Below are 23,605 nucleotides of genomic sequence, written 5' to 3'. Positions count from 1 at the left end.
AGGCAAACATGAGTCGACGAGCGGGTCCTTCGTTAACAAAAACCGAGCAACTGCGACGGCAGAAGACCGCCGCCACGTTGAGGGAGTTCGGGCAAAGGCAGGATACGCTGGCGAAGCATCAGCCGGATCCCTTCAAAACCCGCAGAAGGATGGTCAGGCCTGAGCCGAAAAAAGTGGACTTCACTAAACCAGGAATGACTAAGGCGATGTTGGCCAGAGTAAAACAGGCGGAGAAATTTAAGCAAGAGTACGAACGTAAGCAGGAGGCAGTGACGTCCGACCGGCAGCCTAGAAGGACTCCTGCACCGATAGGAGGTGATGCCAGGTCGCGATGATATTTAAACTTAAATTGAAACGAATGATGTGATGTTTGTTAGATGAACAGCAGGCTGCACATTTTCTAGTGATCGGTATACAGATGCTCTTAGGTGTACGCCGGCGCTTTAACTCTTAAGGGCTCGTGTAAAGCATGAAATAATGTCCACACGAAAGACTAAGCCGACCAATCGAACAGTTTCTGTAATATGAAATTCCTCATTATCGTGTACAATAATTACTCTGTATTAGGATCGGTAAGGAACGAACACCGGGTAGAGAAAGGCATACTCCACGCGTAAGTCCAGCTGCCAGCCAAAGAACGTCGCCGGTAAGAAGAGAATTCGATGCTGGCCCGAGCCGTTTAGCTACTCCCAGAAGAGTTCCGGTTGCGAGAAGGCCAAAAACGCCCGAGCAAACTCTACCTAGAAAAACCACCGAATTAGCCAAGATAATGAACGCCGATATTGTTCAAGCGGAACCAGTAGGTCCAGGACCAATTACTAATGTTATAATTCCCCCTGGAACGGTGGACGAGAATCGTACCACCGTTGTGAACATATCGCAACCAGCCATAGACGAGACGAGGGGACCGTCGCAAGTGGCCAACCGTTCGATTCAAGTGATCAGGTGATTTTTTTGTGGTATGTTTCTACCAGCAACGATTCACTACTTGAAAGACTTTTCACTTTCGATAGCGAGACCCTTGACGAGCAAGACGCCGCTGAATCGGCAGCGGTGCAAAGTAGATTGTCAGATTTGCAACAAGCTAGACGAGACTTCGTTATCGCGGTAGCCAATGTCGGTGGTAACGCTGTTAATATCGAGGACGAGGTTGCTCCTGAAATCTTCCACGAAACTCCTTACACAACTCCTCCTAGACATATAGTCCGGTAAAATTTCGGATCTAGAATAGTTGAATAAGCTCTTCGATAAGCTGTGATTGTTCTAAGTAAGAGTATTGTCTGTACAGAGTACCTGACATAGAGTCTGAATTTCTACAACCTGAATACGGAATAGATCATCCAGATGTTGTCGCTGCACGCGAGTTTCTGAGGAAACAGAGAGCCAAAATGGAAGCGTTAGAGCACCACAGAAGACTGGAAGATGAATTTGCAAAAATAGCAGCAGAAACGGCAGCAGAGGCTGCTGAACGAGTGCCAGAATATCATATAAGCATTCCTGTTGAGAGAGAAGATGAATTCTATCAATACGAACCGTTTGATCCTGATGAATTAGAAAGATTCTTCGACGTTCAAGCGTATCCTCCTCGTCCACATTACGGGCCACCGTCAGGGAGAGAACACTTACCTCCTGACTTGTGGGAACTAGAAGATCCATGGTACAGACCACCTCCAGAGCCCGATGTGCCAGATCTTATAGAGTTCGATACATCGGATCTAATACAATTTGACTAATTAAACGTCCATTTCTACCGACTAATTTACTTCTACTTGCTGTAAAATACTTGTATCAATTACCATACACATGTGAATATTAACAGTAGTAATCATATTGTAATCAAATATCGCGCGCACTTAACTAAATGCTATATTTGATTACAACAAATTGAAAATAAAAGCATGTTACGAATACGTTTCAATTCTCGGATACTTTTCATCTTTTTACGTATCGAATTATGTAGAATACACATTATAATTATCATATTGTAAAATTTTATTCAATTACTCGTGGCGCCATCTCTTCGAGAAGTGCTGAAACTTTTCGGCAACTAGTTTCAGCGTTCTTCGAAGAGATGGCGCTAGTGTTTCAGTAGTTCACTTCGCTGTCGATAACGCTGAGCGACCAGTTTGAGCACTTTTCACAGAGATGGCGCCAGGGGTTCTTCAGCAAGGTAGGTAACATCTGTCTCACTCTTTCTTATAGCTTTTACATATATCTTTCTCTCTCTTAAATTTAAAGCGGGAAATATCAAATAAATTGCAATAAAACTACTGACATATAGAAGAAATTACAATAAACCTAGTAAAATGTACAACTAATTACAATAAAACTAATGAAACATACAATAAATTACATTAAAACTAATAATATATACAATAAATTACAATATATTAGTTTTATTGTAATTTCTTGTTTATTTCAGTAGTTTTATTGTAACTTATTGTATAGTTCAATAGTTTTATTTGAATTTATTGTATATCTCACTAGTTTTATTGTAATTTTTTGTATATATATTTATATGTTCCACTTTAAACGTAAGTAGTCGATCAGCAGTTTACTTTGCTGTCGATAAGTCAGGTTGGTAGCCTCAAGTTGTAATTATTTAATTTTATAATTGACTAATTGGTTTTTCTTCTTTTGTAGTCGTATCACCGGGAGAGAAGATTAAAGGAAAGCTTTGAAGAAAAGATGGAATTTAAAACATGTTCGTAGTCAATCAAGGGGGAACATAATTGCGAAGGAAGAGAAGATACTCGAGAAAATAGGATATTACATTATTTATTTCGCTTTAATTTATATTATCATAGACTAATTAATATAATTCTGTGCTGTATGTCCCAATATATTTATCTGTAATAGTAGAAATAAGAAATATTGTATTGTTAGTGCAAAGGATGCATATTAGCTATATATATTTTACTATGTATTTTATATATTGTTTAATAAAAAACCGTTTCAAGACGAATACTACGTGTCTAATTATTATTCTCCCTTAACTTCATCTATCTTTGGTCCTATCCTTTTCTTTCTCAATTAAATCTGAAAATTCCTGGAAATGACGTCATATTCCAAGAAATGGCAAAATACGAATACCTCCTCGCATGTTATGTTCTCCTGATACTTGGTCGAAAAATCGGGTTCTCCAGCCAAAAATCTGAATTCTGACAGTTCTTGGAAAATGACGTCACTACCAGGAATAGCCAAAATTCCTGGAATTCTCGATGACGTCATTTCCAAGAAGTGGCACTATTCGGATACCTCCTATGACGTCATGTTCTCCTGATACATTGCCGATTTTTCGAACAAAATCTCGAAAATCCGACTTTGTATCAGGAGAACATGACGTCATAGGAGGTATGCGTGCCACTTCTAGGAAAATGACGTCACTTCCAAGAATCGCCGAAATTCCAGGAATTCTCGATGACGTCATTTCCAAGAAATGGCAAAACTCGGATACCTCCTATGACGTCATGTTCTCCTGATACATTGCCGATTTTTCGAACAAAATCTTGAAAATCCGACTTTGTATCAGGAGAACATAAGTAGTGAGGAGGTATGCGTGCCACTTCCAGGAAAATGACGTCACTTCCCAGAATCGCCGAAATTCCAGGAATTCTCGATGACGTCATTTCCAAGAAATGGCACTATTCGGATACCTCCTATGACGTCATGTTCTCCTGATACAAAGTCGGATTTTCGAGATTTTGTTCGAAAAATCGACAATGTATCAGGAGAACATGACGTCATAGGAGGTATCCGAATAGTGCCACTTCTTGGAAATGACGTCATCGAGAATTCCAGGAATTTTGGCTATTCCTGGTAGTGACGTCATTTTCCAAGAACTGTCAGAATTCAGATTATTAGCTGGAGAACCCGATTTTTCGACCAAGTATCAGGAGAACATAACATGCGAGGAGGTATTCGTATTTTGCCATTTCTTAGAAAATGACGTCATTTCCAGGAATTCAAGCTAGAAGGATTTCTCTACTTGCCTAAGGATTAGGATAGGTTTCTTTAGGATAGCTAGACAGGTTTTTCAATGAATTAAACAGTTGATTAATAGTAACTGAATGTTTATTAACAATTTCCAAGCTACAGAAGTATCTTTACAAATTAATTATTAATTTATATAATTGCAAATCCATGTACAATACGTCTTATATAGCTAAAACTTATATAAAGTAGGGACGAAGCCTTGATTCTTCTTTATTTTTGCTGAGGATGCTGTTGTCTAAGAGTTTATGCAAACTCTAACAATTTCCCAACTGTAACTTTGCATATGTACGTATCGTACATGTATAGCTAAAAACTGGTTTAAATTTACAATATAAATGTATAAAATAATGTATAACCTATTGCTAATAGTATTTCCTAGAGCTACTCCATGTTTGAATTGAAAAGATGATAATTCTAGCTCCAAGAGTTCTTAGTCCTTCTCGTAATAACGCCAATGTCTCGATCATTCTGGAACTGAAAATGTTAGTAATTAATCTCTCTTGAAATTACAAGTTCTCAAGTATAATCAATCAAGTAATAATCAAAGAACAGTACCTTTCATAAAGGCCAGCAAGTTGTAAAGACCTCACGAACCATGCCGCAAATGGACGCAAGGAGTCTGTACATACAATTAAATACATTAACAATTAATTATTTGATCAAGAGTTAAAGGTAAAAGTAGATCGTATAAAATCGTATAAAAGACACGTATAAAATCAGGAAAGGTATTACAGAAGAAAGCCTGTTCGTTTCTTCTCGAGCGATCATCGCCGTGCATTTTCCACGGCAAAGTGCTCGAGACTTAAATTTTTTGAATCGAAGAACTAGTACTCGTAATTACGTTCAGACGGCGCATACAGTTTATTCTGAAAGATGGCAGTTTTCACGTTCATCAACGAGGCTTTCTACTCTTATATTATATCTAGTATATAGAGATCAATGGGAACCAGAAGCTTTAACAACATGTTACGTTATTCTTGATACCACAGTTTAAATTAACAATTCCTCGAAATCTGTGCCTAATGTATCTGTTAAAAAAACCGATTGTGCGCGACGTTTTATTTAGTTACAACGTTTCGTTATTACACTGTTTGTTTTACACGTGTGCATATAAATTGCGGACTACCTAGTTCTATCCCAAACTTTTACGATGGACCTACCATAAAATTAAATTAACTGTAATCGACAATAAATTGTATTTATGCAGCAAGCGCTGCAAGTATAATGGCGACACCCACTAATGGCAACGGTAATCTCATAGACGAATTCGAGGAAGCGTTTCAGGTACGATACGATGATAATTAAAGACGATATTTCAACGTTCTCAGAGTACGCATTCTCATGTAAAGTATTACTTTCAGCAATGTTTAAGTATATTGATAACGAAAGACGAAGACCTGGGAAACAATGGGATCGGGGTGTCCAGTGGTTTGACTGTGGATAAAGAGGAAGCACGGAGTGAAGTTGAACAGGTTACGCTAAGATTCATTGATCTAGCGAGGCAGATGGAAGCTTTCTTTCTTCAGAAACGATTTTTGTTATCCGCACTGAAACCAGAGCTTGTAGTGAAGGAAGACATCAACGATCTTAGATTAGAACTAGGACGTAAAGAAGATCTAATAAAAAAGCACTACGATAAAATTACAGTATGGCAAAACCTGTTAGCAGATCTGCAAGGATGGGCAAAATCCCCAGCTCAAGGTCCGGCACCTAACGGTAAGAATAATAAAAGGGAATGTTAGAGTGCGGTAGTATTGTTAAATAACTGTAATATTCTTCAGGCTTACCTAACGGTACTCAGAGTGGCCAAAACCAGCAAACGACCAACGGAGGTGGAAATACAGCTATGCAACAACAGCAGCAGATATTGCAACATCAACAACAGATCCAGCAACAGCAACAGCTGCAGCATCTGCAGCAACATCAAATGCAACAACAACAACTTCATCAGCAACAGGTATTTAAGTAATACCGTTACAAGCAAAGCTGAAACTCCTGTGTATTCAGGCAGCTGCTTAAAATTAATGTTGAGAGACATTTTTTTGAAACATGTGCATATAAATTGAAACAGGAGAAATGTGTGACAAAGTAAACATTGTACATTTACAGAGTATCTCTTTTTTTTTTGTTGTAGCAGTTACGATTAGAATTTACATCTCAAATCGCAATTCTTTAAGCTCCTGCTTTAGTTGTAAATTCAAATGTTACTCATAATGTAAATTATTGGTTTTCTTTATAGAGAGTATCATTGCTTTGCACAATGATATACATATATATATATACATATTACAAAATTATACTGAATGTAATGTTCTCATTTAGAGATGATACATTTATTATAACTAGGTTTCTATATTATTTGTTACAATCTGAAACTGAATGAATATTATTGTTGAATGACTGTACATATCTGTGTGTATGCATGTGTGTGTGAATGTACAAAATGTATATAAATATTAATAATTTAAATTGTTAAGTAATTTTTTTGTAAAGTTTAAATACTTACCAGAATCTTAGAAACTATTTTTGCTCCATTTTTTTTGTTGTTAAACTAATAGCTGTTCAGGACGTAAAACGGTTATTCAGTCCTATTGCACAAAAAAGGCAACTTGTACTAGTGTTGCGTATATTCAGTGCCTTATATAATTCCTATCGACAGAAATGTAACATGTAAGAAAAAGTTTAAAGTGCTTTTACTAGTAGCTGCGATATAGAATTACAAAAGTATAAATTTCATTTATGAAAAAGATGGGAAAGTATCAAATAGTAGATCTACATACATGAATATGTTGTAAAATGGTGCCAAAATGATTGCTATTTAATGTGTACAAATGTTTAGCCAAAAACTGACATATAATAAATCTGATAATGGCAATAATAAAAGGAAAATAAGCATATTACGTTTGCTTGACGTTAATAGTGAACCTAATGATCCCTACTACCTATAAACTAAATTAGAAGCAGATAGTGATATTTCAAATACAATATGATTTAATAATTTTTCATTCAAAATTACGTACATGTAAATATATACACGCATTCGATTATATCTTTTTAAATTTCTTTTATATTCTTTTCAATTATAGTATACTTCTCTTTGCCATATATTGCAAAATCATTATAAAATTTATACATATTTTTTATTTTTACTAATTCATTTCTGTTTATGACACAATGAATATCTTTTGCATGTCAAGGTGTATGCATGTATTTTGCATTAATGTAAAAGCTATTAATCAAAAACATCTACATTAAAACCAAATGCAAAATTACAAAAGTTATATATTAACAGAAACTTATATTTTTTCTACCATGACATTTCACAAAATGATATTCATCTGTATATATAAAATTCAAATGTAACATTTGATAAAAATATCACAGCCATTGGACAAGTCAGTGCAAAAAGAGATCATACCATTTCACTTGAACATAATTCAGAGATTCTTCTTACATGCAAGTAGATATTTCCAGAATAAATCTCCATTCAAGATGAAAAAACCAACCCTTTTCCTTTGCTTTCTTTCCTTTGCTTATCCTTAATTACTGTTCCTAAATGCGTCCTACTATTTGTTGTTAGGATCAAGATGTATATATACATTGAATGCGTATATGTATTACTTCTGAAGTGTCTACTATTTAAAATAACTTGAACGCCAACGTTTTATCATTCTAAATAGTGTTTTCGCTCGTCATCATTTTCTATGTGGATAAAATTTATTCGAAATGATATAATTAGTTAGTAACAATATATGGCGTGTATAATGAAAGAAGAATGTATTTCTAAAATGTTCGATGTGACGTTGCAGGTGCAGCAAGGATCTGGCGCTCCACCTTCATCGGGTCTGCAAGGAGTCGGGGTCTCAGTTGGACAGCAGGGGATGTTTATGACACAGGGAGGAGTAGGTGTGACTGGTGCACGGGCCGGATTCCCCGTCGGTGCTGTGGGGAGCACCGCACTTCAGGGTCCGCTCGCATTTCTGGAAAAGACAACGAGCAATATAGGGATGCCCGAGAGGCGGAGTTGACGCGGAAGGGGAAGGGGCCGGGGTCGGGGTCGAGGAAAAGGCCGAGGAAGAGGACGGGGCGGAGGTGGAAGTTTACCTCCGCCGCCACCACTTCTCGATACTTCGGACCCGTCGTCGTACGCTGCTGCTGCCGTAGTCGCAGCTGCTGCGGCAGCGCCCCTTCCCTCTCCACAGCAGCAGCCTCCACCGCCTTGTACATGAATATTTTTACAATCGAGTCGATTTGTTTAAATGTAAAATATATTGTTCCTATCGTCTAATTATTGTCACGACACCTCAGGCAAAATTGTTCTTGATTAGGTTCTGTTTCTATTTAGTAAAGGTACTAACTGTATATGTTAATTTTACATGAAGTACGTGTTGCGATGATTTATTAAATAAGCCTGTACAAATATGCGTGTAATGCGTGAAACAATTAGTTATTCTGGAAAATCGGAATTGTAATCGAAGAATAATGATTAAGCAGTGCCAGTTTTATTAAATTGTATCATCGGTATAAATAACGAGCACATATGCTTTTCTCTGCAGAGACTTTCCCTGGGAAAATATTCCATGTTCGTTTCTTTTAAAATCGTTGATCTTTATATTATATTTCATGCTTTATGTTAATTCAGAGAACCGTGTTGAAAAATTATCGTTTTCTGTTTAATTGTTCAAAAAGAGCTAAGCAGTTAAAATCGTATGTAACAAAATCGTAATGGTTGAAGTACTAACATAAGTTTCACATGTATATAGAATTAGAGGCACGAATTTTCATACAATAAATCATGTTGTATTTTATTATATTAAGTTCGGATAGTTATTAGCACTTTTACAAAACATGTATAATATTTCATACACAAATATTGATAAGATTTGTCGGGTATATTTCAAATGTGACACAAATAAAGTATAAATTGCCCAAATTTTAATATACCTCCCGTAGGATATAAACTATATTATATTAGGTTACTTTGGACAAATTTGGTACACACTGTATTCTATTCTATACGATGCCTATACAGTTAAACTGTTTAAAGTTTAATGCATCATTATTTTGATTCGATATTCTTGAATAATTCTTGTTCATTCTCGATTAATTGATTATTATTGATACTGTAGTTAATTGCTTTAGTAAATGCAACGTTTCTTATGTATAAAGTGAATAGAAAAAAAACTGTACAAAAGAAAATTCATTACATTTGTACTAGGTATTGCCTTACTGTAAAGATATAATTCTGTACACAAATATAATGGTTACAAAATTTATAAACTGCTTGTGAATCAACTTTCTTTTACAGTCCGCGATTTGCTTTGATTCGAGGGAGGTGGGCAAATTTGTAGATAAAAATATATGCTATATATATATACATATACATATATAGCAAACTTATATACATATATTGGTTGTATACACGTATGTATACATACCATATATATAAAGCAAAAAGTACATATACATATACATATATATATATATATATATATATATATATACGAAAATAGATAGACTCGCACCCATACAACTTAAGATAGTTGTAAGTTTTGTAAGAACTGGATCAGCGTACGGGTCGGGCGACCTTTCATTCCACTTGGTAGATATGGTAACTTATCCGAACCAGGACCCATTACACCTGCAATGTCTAAGTGCATCCACGGTGTATCGTTCGAAATAAATTCACGCAAAAATGCAGCTGCGGTGCATGCACCACCGGCTTTGGTTCCCGCAACGTTTTTTATATCAGCTGATTTAACTTTCTCTGTAAATAATAATACATTATTTCATGTATGTATTAATCTCTTTCATTATTAAAAGATTCTGGACGCGTAAAAATATGCATTATGTGTGCATAAGACTTGAGGGATACGTACTTACGTTAAGACAACTTTCAATGCATATAGGATTCTTAAGGCTTACTAACGAAATACTATCGAGTAATTTTCTTACTTGTCATATCATCAGTGAAATGTTGCCAAAGCGGAAATCTCCACATTCTATCACCGGTTAAGATGCCAGCATCTCTTAATTTCTCAAACAACGCACCGTTGTTTGTGAAAACTCCAGTCGCTGCTGCCCCTATAGCGATGTTCATAGCACCCGTTAACGTAGCAATATCCAAGATAAAGCTGTAGGTGGAAAGCGAAACAAAAATATTTTAATCACTACAACGTTTATTTGTCACTAAACATCTTCTAATTGGAGCAACAATCATCACCTTGGATTAAATTCATGAGCATAACAAAGTGCATCGGCAAGTATAAGTCTGCCTTCCGCATCAGTATTGTCTACGATGATGCTCTTTCCGTTCATTGCGACCACGACATCTCCTGGTTTGGTCGCAGATCCAGATGGCAAATTTTCAGTGAGCGGTGTCAAACCAATAATATTCAAGTCCAATTTAAGTTCAGCAGCAGCGCGGATAGCAGCTACTACACATGCCGCACCAGTCATGTCAGCACGCATTTCATCCATGTCGGCTGAAGGCTAAAATTGTGTACACTCGCATTATATTATATTTGTCGAAAACATAAAATCTTTTTTAACACCATGCGTTACCATAGTGATCACTCCATAGACCCCATTCTAGGATCAAGCATCACTATAGCGACTCTAGCATTATACTGTCAAAATTATTGTTCGTTACATACAAGCAAAAGCGTAATTAAATAAATGTCAAAATCGATTGTGGGAAAGATGACCAGAGTCCATTTTTAATTCCACTAATGAAAAAATGATGTTCGTGGAAAGCACGAACTTTTGTTTCACATTTCTGGAAGGGGACAATAAAGTGAAATTCTCATCGTTCTTCTCTCCCGATCTTTCATTTATAATCAACATTTACCTTGAGACTGATACCGCCAGCATCGAAGGTAACTCCTTTACCAACGAAGATGATCGGCTGGGAATTATCACCAGCACCTCGATAATGGACTTCTACGAATTTTGGTGGCTCGGTACTACCGCGAGATACGCTAAGGAAAGAACCCATTTTTTTCTCCTGCGCCCAATCCTTATCGTGTACTTTGACGACAATTCCTAATTTTGGTAGAGCTGCTTGCACTTCCGTAGCAAACATCGTAGGCGTCATTATATTCGCAGGAGTATCCGCTAAGCGACGCGCCCAGTTTTGAGCTTGAGCTTTAATATTCCCAATTCGCCACTGCTCCCTTGAAATCATCTCAGATTTATTGCATTTACCGCGACACGAACAGGCATATATAGAAAATCTCTAGTACTCACTGTCCTTCTTGGCCGTACAGCGATACCTTCGGAAACGTTTTTTGTTTCTCCTCATTTTTCATTCCTTGATAGAACCACGTTGATAACGCAGCTCCTTCCGCTGCCGCTTCAGCATCCCCCAATGTTTCTAAATGTATGTCCTTTATTTCGACTGCGTCCAGCGCACGGCACCCGGCTAGAACAACGTTATCGTGTTATTATGAAAGCTATTAAATAACTCTAAACGTACACGTGAATTTATACGCGAAATGCATGCTACCTACCAGCTGCTGCTATACGTATGTTCTCTTTTCCTTCGTGGATTTCCTCGAGCTGATTAATGCCACAATGTCTTTTTCCAAGACCGACAACAGCCACTCCTACATAATCCTTCTCGTCCAAACCCCAAAATACTCTAGCATGACCTTTGGGAATTTTTGGGCCTGCTCTGTAGCGATACAAGTATTAAAATATTATTTAAAATTATTCACTCGACAAAATGCTACGTTACTATGGTAAAGAAGGTCGGAGGCATTTTTGTACGAAATTAAAGAAATTTCTTTAAAGGGCATACTGAGACACAAATTCAGAAATTTATTCATTACAATAAGTCTAGGCGTCTTGGACACGTATCAGCACATCTTGCAGTTTTTAAAATACAATCTAAAAATATACTATCCTTTACGTACGTACCCTAGAATAGATCCCTTTAAAATTAATCTAATTAACGCCTCTAATAATTGTGCTAATTATCAGATTAAAATTACAATTACTTTTCACATTTAAAATTACATAAATAAATTACAGCTATATATATTCTGTGATTTACAATGGTGGCAATCAATTTTGCACTGGCGGTACATTAACGATGGGTGCGACAATTATTCCTGATCTTGTAACAACATTCAAGAATTGTTTCTCAATATAATACAATACGATGTAATACTATATACTCTTACTTATCAAATTTGATTCTTTGTTTATATACACATGCACACACGGATATATATATATATATATATAAATATATACAGACTTAAATGTTGTAAATTTGTCATGGGGTTTCACATTTGTAACATCGTTAATCTTAAGTATTATTACGTAAATCGTAAAGAAACTGTTCGAAATTGACATATTGATATTTAGAAATACAAGTCGTGATATAAACTCGTTTAAAATAGACTGTTCAGAGCTAAGTAAAATAAACTTTTTACACACGTTTGTCTGTTATAGAAAATAGATGATGAATGTAAATTCGTTCAATGTTCTTTGACAAGACAAATAATTACATGTGAGTGATAACTGTTATTTTGAAATTAAGATATTTACTTGCAATTCAACGAATACTCTAGTTCCCACAATTAAACAAAAATATTCGTCGTTTAACATCTCTCATTACAAATTCCACATTTCCCTCCTTAGCTCTGACATTATCAATGTACAATGTACAACGACAGTGGCGGTAACACTGACAGTAGGAACTTAATGCAATTCAAGCACATTTACTACTTTTCAAGCTGTGACGGTGTTCTCTTGGCACAAATTGTATTGAACAGACAGTATCGACGTTGTTTTTTGACATTAACTTATACATTTCTACTCTTTACAATTTAATCTATTAGGCTACTTTGGCAAGATCTGCTATAAGGATAACATCTTACGTAATTTCGGTTACGCACTTACGTGGCAATCATTACGAACAAACGATTTAAAATATTCTCTCTTTTCATATACAATTACACGTCATAAAAATATTTGACAAACTGTAAATTGTTTAGAATAATGAAACTTTATGTACCGTTCGACATTCCCGAATTATTTATTTAACTAAACGAAAGTACTGTATGTGTCTAACGAACTTGTACAACTTTACTCTAAACAAATTGTGGCTAAAAAAAGGCACAAAGTACAAAAATATGGATAGTGATAATGATAATTAAATTTACCTAATAGAAATGTTTTATTACATACGAATTGTGCTAATAATCGCTGTGCAAATACAATAATCGTGGAACATAATCACAACTAAATGATTATAACATTATAAAAGGCCATGTTCCGTATCATTAAATATGATCAGATGCACACTGTGTGTATCGCTAATATAACTGTACGAATTATTTATCATTAAAATTCAGTCTATAGTTAAAATACCTAAACTGAGAAGCAGTTAAATGAAAATAGTGTAAATATCAATACCCATATGTGTTTGATAAAAATATAATGGACAAAAAAAGAGTTTGTTTAAGCTGCTTAACACTGAGGAGTATTACTTTTTCAAACAAGTCAGTCTCCAATCATTTAAATTTCAATACGTTTCATGGTTTTTGTTCTTTTTTTCTTTTTTTTTTCACTTTTTTTTTTTTAATTTCGCTTATACAACAAATAACTATAACATTTAGAATAAATTTTCATCTTCTCGTTGTCAATCGTGTCTGAGCACTTAATTGAATAGATTCCAAAATATACATTTCAATGGCTTTTTGCTAAAGGATCGTTTAAACTCGTAACTAACTTTAAACTAATTCTAATATTTTAATAGTCCCCCGAGAATTGGCGGCTACCACAACATTGGACATCTGTTTCCAGCAAACAGCGGACACGAATTCGTTCAGATCCTCTTCCTTTCGTTCTTGTATCTCTAATATACTCCGAACCGCGTCGAATTTGTACGAGAATAATTGCTTCGTAAGCCCTTTGTAGTAGACATAGAGAGCGTTATTCTCTGACCCACAGGCCACGTAATCACCGTCAGTAGCAAGACCTACGAAGTTTTTCTCGTTAACGTGCCCGACGAACGAGCGCAAACAATGCGGATTATTGATATTCCACATTTTCAATTGCGAATCGGTACTAGCAGATACTATTTCTTCCTTGTTAATGAATTTCACGTAGGAGACAGCCTTGCGGTGACCTTTGAAAATACACAGCGCCTCCTTCATATTACGTAAATCATAATAATGGACACAGTGATCCGCAGATCCAAACGCTAAGTGGCACGAGCTACGTGGATTAAATTTTACGCAACATACGTTAGCTTTAGCTTCTAAGGAAGCAACGGAATGATCATTATTCAAAGACCATAACTTAACTCTGGCGTCGTCCGATCCGGACGCTATGAGTTTGGTATCAATATCGTTGAAATCGACAGACCAACATCTCTTCTCGTGTTCTTGAAATGTTTTAGTTCTCTGACAAGTCGCTGCATCCCATACTGTCACAGTTCCCTCGTAATCGGATGAAGCTAGCATGCCTTTATGGAATGAATTCCATGAAACGCATGATATTTTCGAGCTGGAAACCATTTCTACGCAGGGGTAATGTATGTCCACAGTGTCTCTTATTACCGCGCTGTAGTCGAATACTTTTATTCGTTTCGTGACACCGGCTATTGCAAAGAATTCGTTATCCTTGTCGAACTCGATGCTGGAAACGATAGTGGAAATACTGAAAATATCCGACGAGTAATTCAATGTGGCTAGTGGGCGTAACGATTTGTATCTTGAAAATTTAACAAGATTCTCTCTAAACACATCCAGTCCCGAGCTCGTGCCTTGCCATGAGTCGGTCTGACTTTGAGACTTGTGCCCAAGTATTAATTCCTTGGCGCGAGAGTCAAAATAACATTGTACGAAGTCATCAAAATGAGCATGCATTCTCTTCCTGCGCACAGCTAGAGTAGATTCGGTTACGTGATCGATTTGCCTTTTACTTCCTGCAGGATTAATAAATGTATCGGTTCCAGTAGCGCCAGCTTTCTCAGTGGGTTTTACCATGTTCGCGTCTATCATATCTATGAGACCGATCATTTCTTTTCTAATCGCCGACACCTGTGCAGTATCGTTCTCACTTGATTTCTGCAAGTCTTCCACCGTGGGACATTTATTTTGCACATCTCTTAAAATATTCTCGACTTCTTCCGTGTCCCTCTTAATCAATGCTATCTCCTTTTGCAATTGATTCTTTTGATCCTCTTTCTGCTGCAACAAATGTTTCAAGAATTCGTGCAATAATTTATTTTGCGCCGCCCATGTCTCTGCCTCTAACAAGTGCTTCCTTTGCGTCAGTACTTCTAACATCACATTTACGTCCCGTAAAGTTAGATTAGCGCTTTCTGCAGTTACGATATCCCTTAATCCATCGTACGGCGGTATTGATAAATCTGTACCAGCGGAGTACGAAGATCCTAATTCGGCTAGACTTTTAGTTCTAGTTTTATACTTTGATATCAATTTGTGTAACAAAAAGTTCGGGAATATATCTTGTTGAGTTAACGTGTAGCTACACTTCGGGCAACGTTTATTGGCCTCCAAAGATTTTACTATACAACGGTAACAAAATGTATGACCGCAACGTGTGATATGAGCTTCGTCAATTACCTCAAAACAAATAGGGCACAGATAATCATTATTTTTATCTTCGAGTGTACCGCTAATCTTATGGAGAACATTCCCCGACTGATGTTGTTTACTTGTTCTATCACTACATTCACCTACACTCCCACTGCTCCCAGCAGTGCTATCGTTTCCCAAGTTACTATCACTGGTAGCTGACATTTTTCCTCATGGTTAAATAATATTTCGTAAAATATATTTAACTACTTTAAAATACATCTGACGTAAGTTTAATTTGCTCTTTTAAATCTCATATTTCCTGTATGCTTTTGTTTGTAAATTTCTTTTGTAATTGATAATATTTAGTTGGTTAATAATAATTGATCTAAAGGAATAACCGCATTGCAACTGATATCTTTTTACAAAAATTGCTTTTATATAATAAAATGTGTCTGGTAACTCCTTTTGTCCTGCAAGTTTTTGCTTGATATCATGCGTACAATACCCTCTCTCAGTCTAGTCTCTCCTGAAACAATGAAAATAATGCCAGTGAGCTCGTGGGAAATACAAATTTCACTCAAATTCAAGAGTTTTAACAGAAAATATATTTTATGGAAAAATTCTCGAAATAATAAAGGAAAAGCAATTCTGAATATTAGAGATAAAGCTCAGGCAGCATTATGACAATTGTTTCAGGCTGGAACTATGAATAAAACATTTAATATTCATTAATATTAATCCATAAGATAAGTAAAATGAAAATTACTTAAAAAATGTAAGATTGCAGTGTCATTTCTTGTAATAAATATATATGCTTATCACAACTCAAGGTTGTTTGATCTATGTAAATTTTATATATCTTGAATTAATAATGTCAGATATATGATAAGCGTGTATATATGAATATTACACGTATAATATGAAAAAATGAGTTTTCATGTATCATATGAGAAAATAATTGTGTCTAGTGAAAAAATAATATTACCAGAGACTTTAACAAATACATGAAATGAAAATATCTAATATTCAGAGTGTTAAAACAAACCGTTCAATATTTATATAATACATAGGGCATATAGTACCAAGTAAAAAGCCATGTCGAAAACTCACCCATTTCTGAGATATAGATATTTTCATACGTTATATTACAAATGTCTTATTACTTAATTATGGAGTTTCTACAATATTTCAGACCTCTGTCAAATTGTACGACAAACGTGCATAATTTTTCCAAGTCGTTAATCGACAAAGGATACACTTACGAAATATGTATAGAAATTCTATAGAAAGGTAATGAGTGAATCCTGCGATAGTAAAAAACAAGTTTATATTTCTGAAACAGTTGAGCTTTCAACCTATGTTTATCAAGTTTTTACTCAGTACAGTGTATCCCATATACTACATAAATATTGAATAACGCTTTCTAAAACTCTGCATAAAATAGGAAGTTCCTGTTTCTCTGTCGTGCAAAAATTTTTAATCGGTAAACTCTAAGATCATGAAATGCGCCTCAGCTCATTATGCCTGGCTCATCCAGACGAACGTGACTATTTTCACCTGGCTACGCGTGTCCTTCCTTTTCCGAAATATAAATTAAAGTATGAACGATAAAATCGGAATCAAAACTCCGAGCCAACACGGGCAGTAACGCTAATATGATTTAAGTAATACGAAATATATACTAAGTTAAAGTAAGCTAATTTTTGAACTTACAGTAAAACATTTTTCTGTAGTTTTCCGTTAACTAACGCATCATATTTAGCCGCCGTGGGAGTCAATGAGATGTTGCTTTCATCTTCTGTTTCGTATATACCAAGCACTAATCCTTTCTGTTGGCAAATTCAGATATCAAGAATAAATATCGTGTACAGAAATGATTATGATTTCGCGTACAGTTCTGCGTTATATTTTTATACAATACAATTCGAACCATAGCCTCACAAAACAGAGACTCGCATCATTTCACTTGGAAAAGTCTCTTATGAAAAAAAAAGATAAAATGAGATACAAAATGTACGATTAACGAAATGACTCGTTAAAACTGTTCACGAATTCTGCACATCAGTCAAACGTTTTTTTTTCCTTTACCCTTTAATAATGTCCGAATGCCGAGATGAAAAATTCTCCGTTTCAATCGCTCGTTTCGTAAAGTAGAAATAATACGATTCGTCTAATACAATAACAGCTAGAAATATAATAGAATTCACGAATAAATAATATTATAATTACCTTCATGGTCGAGGCGCAGGATAAGAAACGTAACTGGGAATTTCCGTACTGCAGACCCTTGCCACTGATAAGAGACAATGCCATAATTTATTCGAGAGCACTTAGCTGATATATATACGTATGATTATATAGATACGTGCGAGTGTATTAGTGTATACGTACAAATAAACGTACCTATACATTTACCTCGATAGATACGATATCTAGATATCTTGGTCACTTATGTTATAGATTCGCAACTCTAGTATCTTGCTTTTTTGTATTGCCATCTGGTGGAAAGTTCCGAAAATTCACAGGAAAATAGTTTAACTCGTTTACCGATACAAACAATTTGTGAACTATCCTCTATGTATTTCTTTTTTCATGTGATTTCCATTACTTAATACTGCTTAATTCAAAATAAATAATTGTAAAATATTATGACTAATATTATATTCATTAATTTTTTGTTAAGTCTTAAGTCACTAAATATATTTATCTATACAAGAGATACACGGCGTTCGCATGTTATTTTTCGTATCACGTTAGGGTTTTACATAAAATTATTTATTAAGAAATTCCGCCATGGGGTCCTCCTCGCGTTTTCGTTTCATCTGGAATGCCTCAATCTCATCTGACGTTGGTGGTTTTACTTCGTACATACTATTGTAGGGTCGTTTTCTTTCATCCATCTGCAATAATCTTTCTGCCTCTCTTTGCCTTTCGCTCTCTTTCTGTAATGCCTGTTGCAATTTATCTTGTTCCTGTATTTTAGCAGTCATCTTTCTGTTCTTTCGTTTCTCCTTTTGCTTTTGTTTCTTCTCCTTTCTCTTAACTGATTTAGACTTCCTTGTCGTTTTAGACACTCTCTCTTCTTCGTCCGATGAGGTTTCGCTACTCATCGATTCTTTATCGGATGAATCTGCTTTTCCCTCATCAAATTTCTCTTCTTCGTTTATTATTCTTTTAGTTTCAGCCACGGCTGCTTCTGCTGCTCTTTTACCTGCAATTCCTGTACAATATGAATTCTTTACAAACGAATGACAACATTTGTATCCCCATTTGCCAGCGTTCCAATAAGATCCATAAACGGAAGTATGATTGTTCGGATACACGTCTTCTTCATATTTTGATCTAATCTTCGTTCTGTCTTGCCCTTTAATGATCTATAATTAAATACAAATTTGAAAAAAGTCTGTAAGAAGTTTTAAAAAGTATATAGAAACCATATAAAATTGCAAACCTTTCCGTATCTAGAATATTCAATGTACTGTTCTGTTTGTGCTAATAACAAAGAAGCTGGAAGCGCATCAAGGTGTTCTTCACCACCATATCTATTAATTATGCTTCCGCGAGCTTTGTCTTTTAGTTCGTCACGTTTTTTATCATATTCTTGTTTAAGCAATTCTAACTTTGTAGGTTCAGCGAGCAAGTGAACATCAACACCTCTTTCATGTGCTTCCCATGCGAATAACTGGGCATTCGCATGTTGTTGCGTGTCTCCAGAGAAACGCACGAAATTTTCACCTTTATAATCCACCCTACAATTAAATATAAATATTCAGATATTACCTTCAAGATAAAAAAAATACTTCAAAGGAAAATCAGAAAATTCATAAAACTGATACATACTCTTTATCTGTACCAGCATAAGGATTGTCTCGCATCGATCTTGTCTTAGGATCATAGTATGCCGAATTTGGATTCAAATTTCTTAAATACTTCGCGGTGTCTTCTCTAATTCGTAAATTTCTAACAGTAATGCGTTGTTTGGAGTCTACTTTTGTGCCAGGCATGTCAACTTCATCGACATATTTGTCTTCATCTTTATCCGAATCTTGTTCATCATTCTCTTCCGCGTTTAACTTTTCTGCGCGCATCTGCCTTTTCGCCTCTTCTATCTTTTGATACTCTTCAACAATAGCTCTATGTGACGAAGGATCGTAACCAGCCCACCTGTGTTTATCAGATGAAGACAATGAAATGAACTATTTTTAAAATGCATTAATAAAACTTAGTTAAAATTACCTGTCTCTTTTGCCATCATAGTCCATAGACAATTCTGGCTGTGTAAATTCATCTGGCGCTATGTTTACATTCGTGTATTTAGCACCTATTTTACGTGGACGTTCCATACACTCCTTTTTTTTATGCGTCATTGCTCCACAATTTTCACATGCACCTTTACGATATTTTGTTGCTACTTTAGAAGAATCTACACCTCGATTATACCATTCATCTATACTACTAAATTGCTTTTGTTTCTCAGGCTGTGGCCTCTGGTGTTTCAAAGTGGGCCCCTTAAAATAATTTTATGCAATTATTTGTACCATCTTAACATTGTTAGAACAAATATAAGTATACCCGAAAACCAGATAACTCTACAAAGAAAGTAATACGTACTTGCGCTCCAAAATACCATGGCGTGGCACTAATATACTGTGGAATATGCGGATTAATATCTTTGCCTTCTTCGTCTACAGCAGCAGGTGCTGTGCCAGCTTTTCTTGCTTCTTCCAACTCCTTTGCCTTTCGCCAATCCTCCCTACTTTTCTTTTTTGGTTCATCCTCAAAATTACTTTTGTTTTTTATAATTTTTGATACAGGTACATTGACTAAGGTATTAGCCATTTTGATGAAACTATTAGAATTATGTTTTTTTAAATCATAAAATACATTTATAACATATTTTATAATACGTATCGTTTATTCTAACGTTTCATGTATTGAGTACTATTAAAACTAACCTAAAATTTGACAAGATTACGTAGTCTTGTACGAGGTAGCTATATACATAACATTTAAGGTAAGTTTACGAAGACGTATGACAACGAAATTGTGATAAAAATTGAACCATTGCACTATTTCTATCTATATAATTTTGTAATATTACACAGAGCGTACACTTAATGAAATTTATAAAATAACAAATTATTAAATTGAACAAGTTATCGAGACAAGTGCAGCTTGTATATTCTATAGTAATCATTAATCATCAAATATATTTATCCTATTTTATATTTTACATTATATAATTTATTTGGAAGAACGAAGTATATAATAGGAAATTAAAATTATAAACTGTATCAACCGTAAATAATTACAGATTGTATACTAGATTTGCATTGAACAAATATTTAATTACAAAGTTGATCAATGAAAATCACCCTAAGAGGCCCATTTAAAAAGTGGGGATTTATCGACAGTATTGGGGCCTTATAAATAGGCATATTTCAAATTTAATATTTTCGCTTTAATCTTTCGTTCCGAGTATGTAATTAAATCAGTCTAAAGCATGTGTATTAACTAGTATTTCAGGACACGTAAATATGTTATAAATTTATTGCAAGAAACAGCTACAATTTCCAGCTGCTTCAAGAATTGGAATGTAAGATCAAAATGGAGGCAGTGCCAAATAGATCGATATTGTTCCGTAATGTTACGTATTGTTGCTGATTTTTCTACTTGTCGCAAACTAGTAAGTAAATGTCTATTAAAGGATGTTTAACGCTACACGCTATGTTATTTAATTAACTTATTAGGATAATTAATTAACTACCCATACACCCGCGAAATTTAAGTCCTAATACTAAAACTATTTTTTCCGAATTTTTTAAATTTGTTTTCAAGTTCTTTGCTTGTTATCTACCTTTGGGGAATCTCGTTTAAAACTACGAATATATACATATATATCTAGGAGAGTAACATAAATATTGTAAAACATAATATAAAATAATTTTTTGTGAATTGCTCAGTGATTTAAGAATATACCTCTGTTATTTTTAATTTAGAATAGAGCATGGAATGGATGGATCGTGTCCACTTCTCCTTCCATCCTTTGGGGAAAAGGACAACTCTGAAAGAGAAACTGCATACACATCCCAAAAGGTTGGTCTTTATAGACCAACATCGGATACAATTGATTTGGGATATCATACATTAGACAACAATGCCTGCCGTTCAACATCTTCTTCAGCTGTTATATCAGTTCCAATTAGACAACAAATTTTATTGCAACAAAAGTGCACGTATGTCACAGATTTGTGTAAACTGGACGACACATTATTACTGAAGATATTTAGTTGGCTGGGCACCAGAGATCTTTGTTCTGTTGCTCAAACCTGTAGACGTCTTTGGGAAATAGCGTGGCACCCATCTCTTTGGAAGGAAGTAGAGATACGTTATCCCCAAAATGCAACGGCTGCATTGAATGCTCTGACCAGACGAGGATGTCATACATACATTCGTCGCCTGACATTTGAAGGTGCTGTTGGTTTAACTGGGATTTTTGCTCAGTTACCATTCTTAAGTTTAACCTCGTTAGTTCTACGACATTCTAGACGTGTTACAGATACAAATGTGACAATTATTCTGGATAATTGTATGCATCTGAAGGAATTAGATCTAACAGGATGCGTCTGTGTAACAAGAGCATGTAGCCGTATAACAACATTACAATTGCAATCGTTAGATCTTAGTGATTGTCACGGTGTGGAAGATTCCGGCTTAGTATTGACGCTCTCTCGTATGCCACATCTTGCTTGTTTATATTTACGACGATGCGCGCGAATTACTGACGCCAGCCTTATAGCAATCGCTTCCTATTGTGGCAGTTTGCGACAATTGTCCGTTTCTGATTGTGTGAAAATCACAGATTTTGGTGTACGTGAATTGGCAGCACGCCTTGGCCCGTCTTTGCGTTACTTTTCAGTAGGTAAATGTGACCGCGTATCGGATGCTGGTCTTTTAGTTGTCGCCAGGCACTGTTATAAATTGAGGTATTTAAATGCTCGTGGCTGTGAAGCACTCAGCGACAGTGCTACGTTAGCTTTGGCACGTGGATGCCCGCGCTTAAGGGCCCTTGACATAGGAAAATGTGATATTGGTGACGCAACTCTTGAAGCACTTTCTACCGGGTGCCCGAATTTGAAGAAATTATCCTTATGCGGTTGTGAGCGCGTGACGGACGCTGGATTAGAGGCATTGGCATACTACGTGCGAGGATTGAGGCAGCTTAATATCGGTGAATGTCCTAGAGTTACGTGGGTCGGATACCGAGCAGTGAAGCGTTATTGCCGTAGATGCGTCATAGAACACACGAATCCTGGTTTCTCGAGCTGAGCCCCTCTCGATCATCTTTTGCTAACATTATTTACAGTCTATTTATTAACAATATTTGTTTTAGTACTTGCATAGATATTAATTTGTAAAAAGACGACTACCCAGCAATTGTAAAAAATATATATACAAATATATACTATGCGTTATACACGTCTACATATATATGTATGGTTTATAATATGGAGAAAATTATTTCTTGCTATTTATTAATTTTGTAACTTAAATACACACTTAATTGCGGAAAATTAATTGCGGAGTTCCATATACAGTTTGTATATTTATTTTATAAATAAAATTTCTTAAATATTACTAAAATTTGTAAAAATTTATGGTAATTTTTTCATTACAGACTATTTCAAGCGGAAATTACAGTTATATATTTCAGAGTGCATAGCTGAAATATATATTTTTCTTATAAAAATATTATTATAACGTACATATACATTACTTTTGTTTGCAACGAAGTAATCTGTATTCTGTTCTGGCATCCCCTTGTTGAAAGATACTTTATTTGAAACAATTTAATTTTGTACAATACTAACAGTCTGTTCACAATGAAATAATATTTCAAACTGAATCACATTTCACTAACAATTCAGAGAAATGTTTAAATTCGCATAAATTAGTTCGATAATGTTTTAGTCCCATGTAGCGCGATTTCCTATCTCCGATAAGAAATGGTATTCCCCGCGTTATATGGAGGCACATAGTATGTATAT

At 35.4% G+C, this 23,605-nt stretch overlaps 6 protein-coding genes across 6 annotated transcripts; 3 read left to right on the top strand and 3 right to left on the bottom strand.

The window, feature by feature from the left end:
• The first annotated feature begins 6 nt into the window (after positions 1 to 6).
• On the top strand, positions 7 to 1,733 carry LOC143428217 (uncharacterized). The gene is made up of 6 exons (XM_076902940.1): positions 7 to 315; positions 378 to 430; positions 515 to 519; positions 568 to 945; positions 1,014 to 1,208; positions 1,289 to 1,733. Exons 1-6 carry the CDS (start codon positions 9 to 11, stop codon positions 1,731 to 1,733), a joined length of 1,383 nt encoding a protein of 460 aa, XP_076759055.1. The 5' UTR covers positions 7 to 8.
• Positions 1,734 to 4,985: 3,252 nt separating this feature from the next.
• On the top strand, positions 4,986 to 8,163 carry Med28 (mediator complex subunit 28). Its single transcript, XM_076903168.1, has 5 exons — positions 4,986 to 5,100; positions 5,208 to 5,280; positions 5,358 to 5,712; positions 5,778 to 5,953; positions 7,806 to 8,163. The coding sequence occupies exons 2-5, from the start codon at positions 5,221 to 5,223 to the stop codon at positions 8,022 to 8,024; spliced, it is 810 nt and encodes a 269-aa protein (XP_076759283.1). The 5' UTR covers positions 4,986 to 5,100; positions 5,208 to 5,220; the 3' UTR covers positions 8,025 to 8,163.
• Positions 8,164 to 8,774: 611 nt separating this feature from the next.
• Positions 8,775 to 17,922, bottom strand: LOC143428360 (cytosol aminopeptidase-like). Its single transcript, XM_076903165.1, has 8 exons — positions 17,787 to 17,922; positions 17,271 to 17,386; positions 11,508 to 11,671; positions 11,245 to 11,419; positions 10,847 to 11,171; positions 10,220 to 10,488; positions 9,952 to 10,130; positions 8,775 to 9,763 (listed from the first exon to the last, which is right to left on the bottom strand). Exons 1-8 carry the CDS (start codon positions 17,868 to 17,870, stop codon positions 9,531 to 9,533), a joined length of 1,545 nt encoding a protein of 514 aa, XP_076759280.1. The 5' UTR covers positions 17,871 to 17,922; the 3' UTR covers positions 8,775 to 9,530.
• On the bottom strand, positions 13,192 to 15,865 carry LOC143428358 (E3 ubiquitin-protein ligase COP1-like). The gene has a single exon (XM_076903163.1). The coding sequence runs from the start codon at positions 15,777 to 15,779 to the stop codon at positions 13,740 to 13,742; it is 2,040 nt and encodes a 679-aa protein (XP_076759278.1). The 5' UTR covers positions 15,780 to 15,865; the 3' UTR covers positions 13,192 to 13,739.
• Positions 17,923 to 18,242: 320 nt separating the features above from the next.
• Slu7 (Pre-mRNA-splicing factor Slu7) lies at positions 18,243 to 20,506 on the bottom strand. The gene is made up of 5 exons (XM_076903164.1): positions 20,169 to 20,506; positions 19,794 to 20,065; positions 19,398 to 19,721; positions 19,009 to 19,306; positions 18,243 to 18,931 (listed from the first exon to the last, which is right to left on the bottom strand). Exons 1-5 carry the CDS (start codon positions 20,394 to 20,396, stop codon positions 18,329 to 18,331), a joined length of 1,725 nt encoding a protein of 574 aa, XP_076759279.1. The 5' UTR covers positions 20,397 to 20,506; the 3' UTR covers positions 18,243 to 18,328.
• Positions 20,507 to 20,940: 434 nt separating this feature from the next.
• Positions 20,941 to 23,117, top strand: Fbxl7 (F-box and leucine-rich repeat protein 7). Its single transcript, XM_076903004.1, has 2 exons — positions 20,941 to 21,243; positions 21,557 to 23,117. The coding sequence occupies exon 2, from the start codon at positions 21,570 to 21,572 to the stop codon at positions 22,884 to 22,886; it is 1,317 nt and encodes a 438-aa protein (XP_076759119.1). The 5' UTR covers positions 20,941 to 21,243; positions 21,557 to 21,569; the 3' UTR covers positions 22,887 to 23,117.
• Positions 23,118 to 23,605: the final 488 nt, after the last annotated feature.

This window comes from Xylocopa sonorina, chromosome 10, assembly GCF_050948175.1.
Source record: "Xylocopa sonorina isolate GNS202 chromosome 10, iyXylSono1_principal, whole genome shotgun sequence".
Classification (NCBI taxonomy): domain Eukaryota; kingdom Metazoa; phylum Arthropoda; class Insecta; order Hymenoptera; family Apidae; genus Xylocopa; species Xylocopa sonorina.
This window is presented reverse-complemented; position numbering and strand designations above follow the sequence as displayed.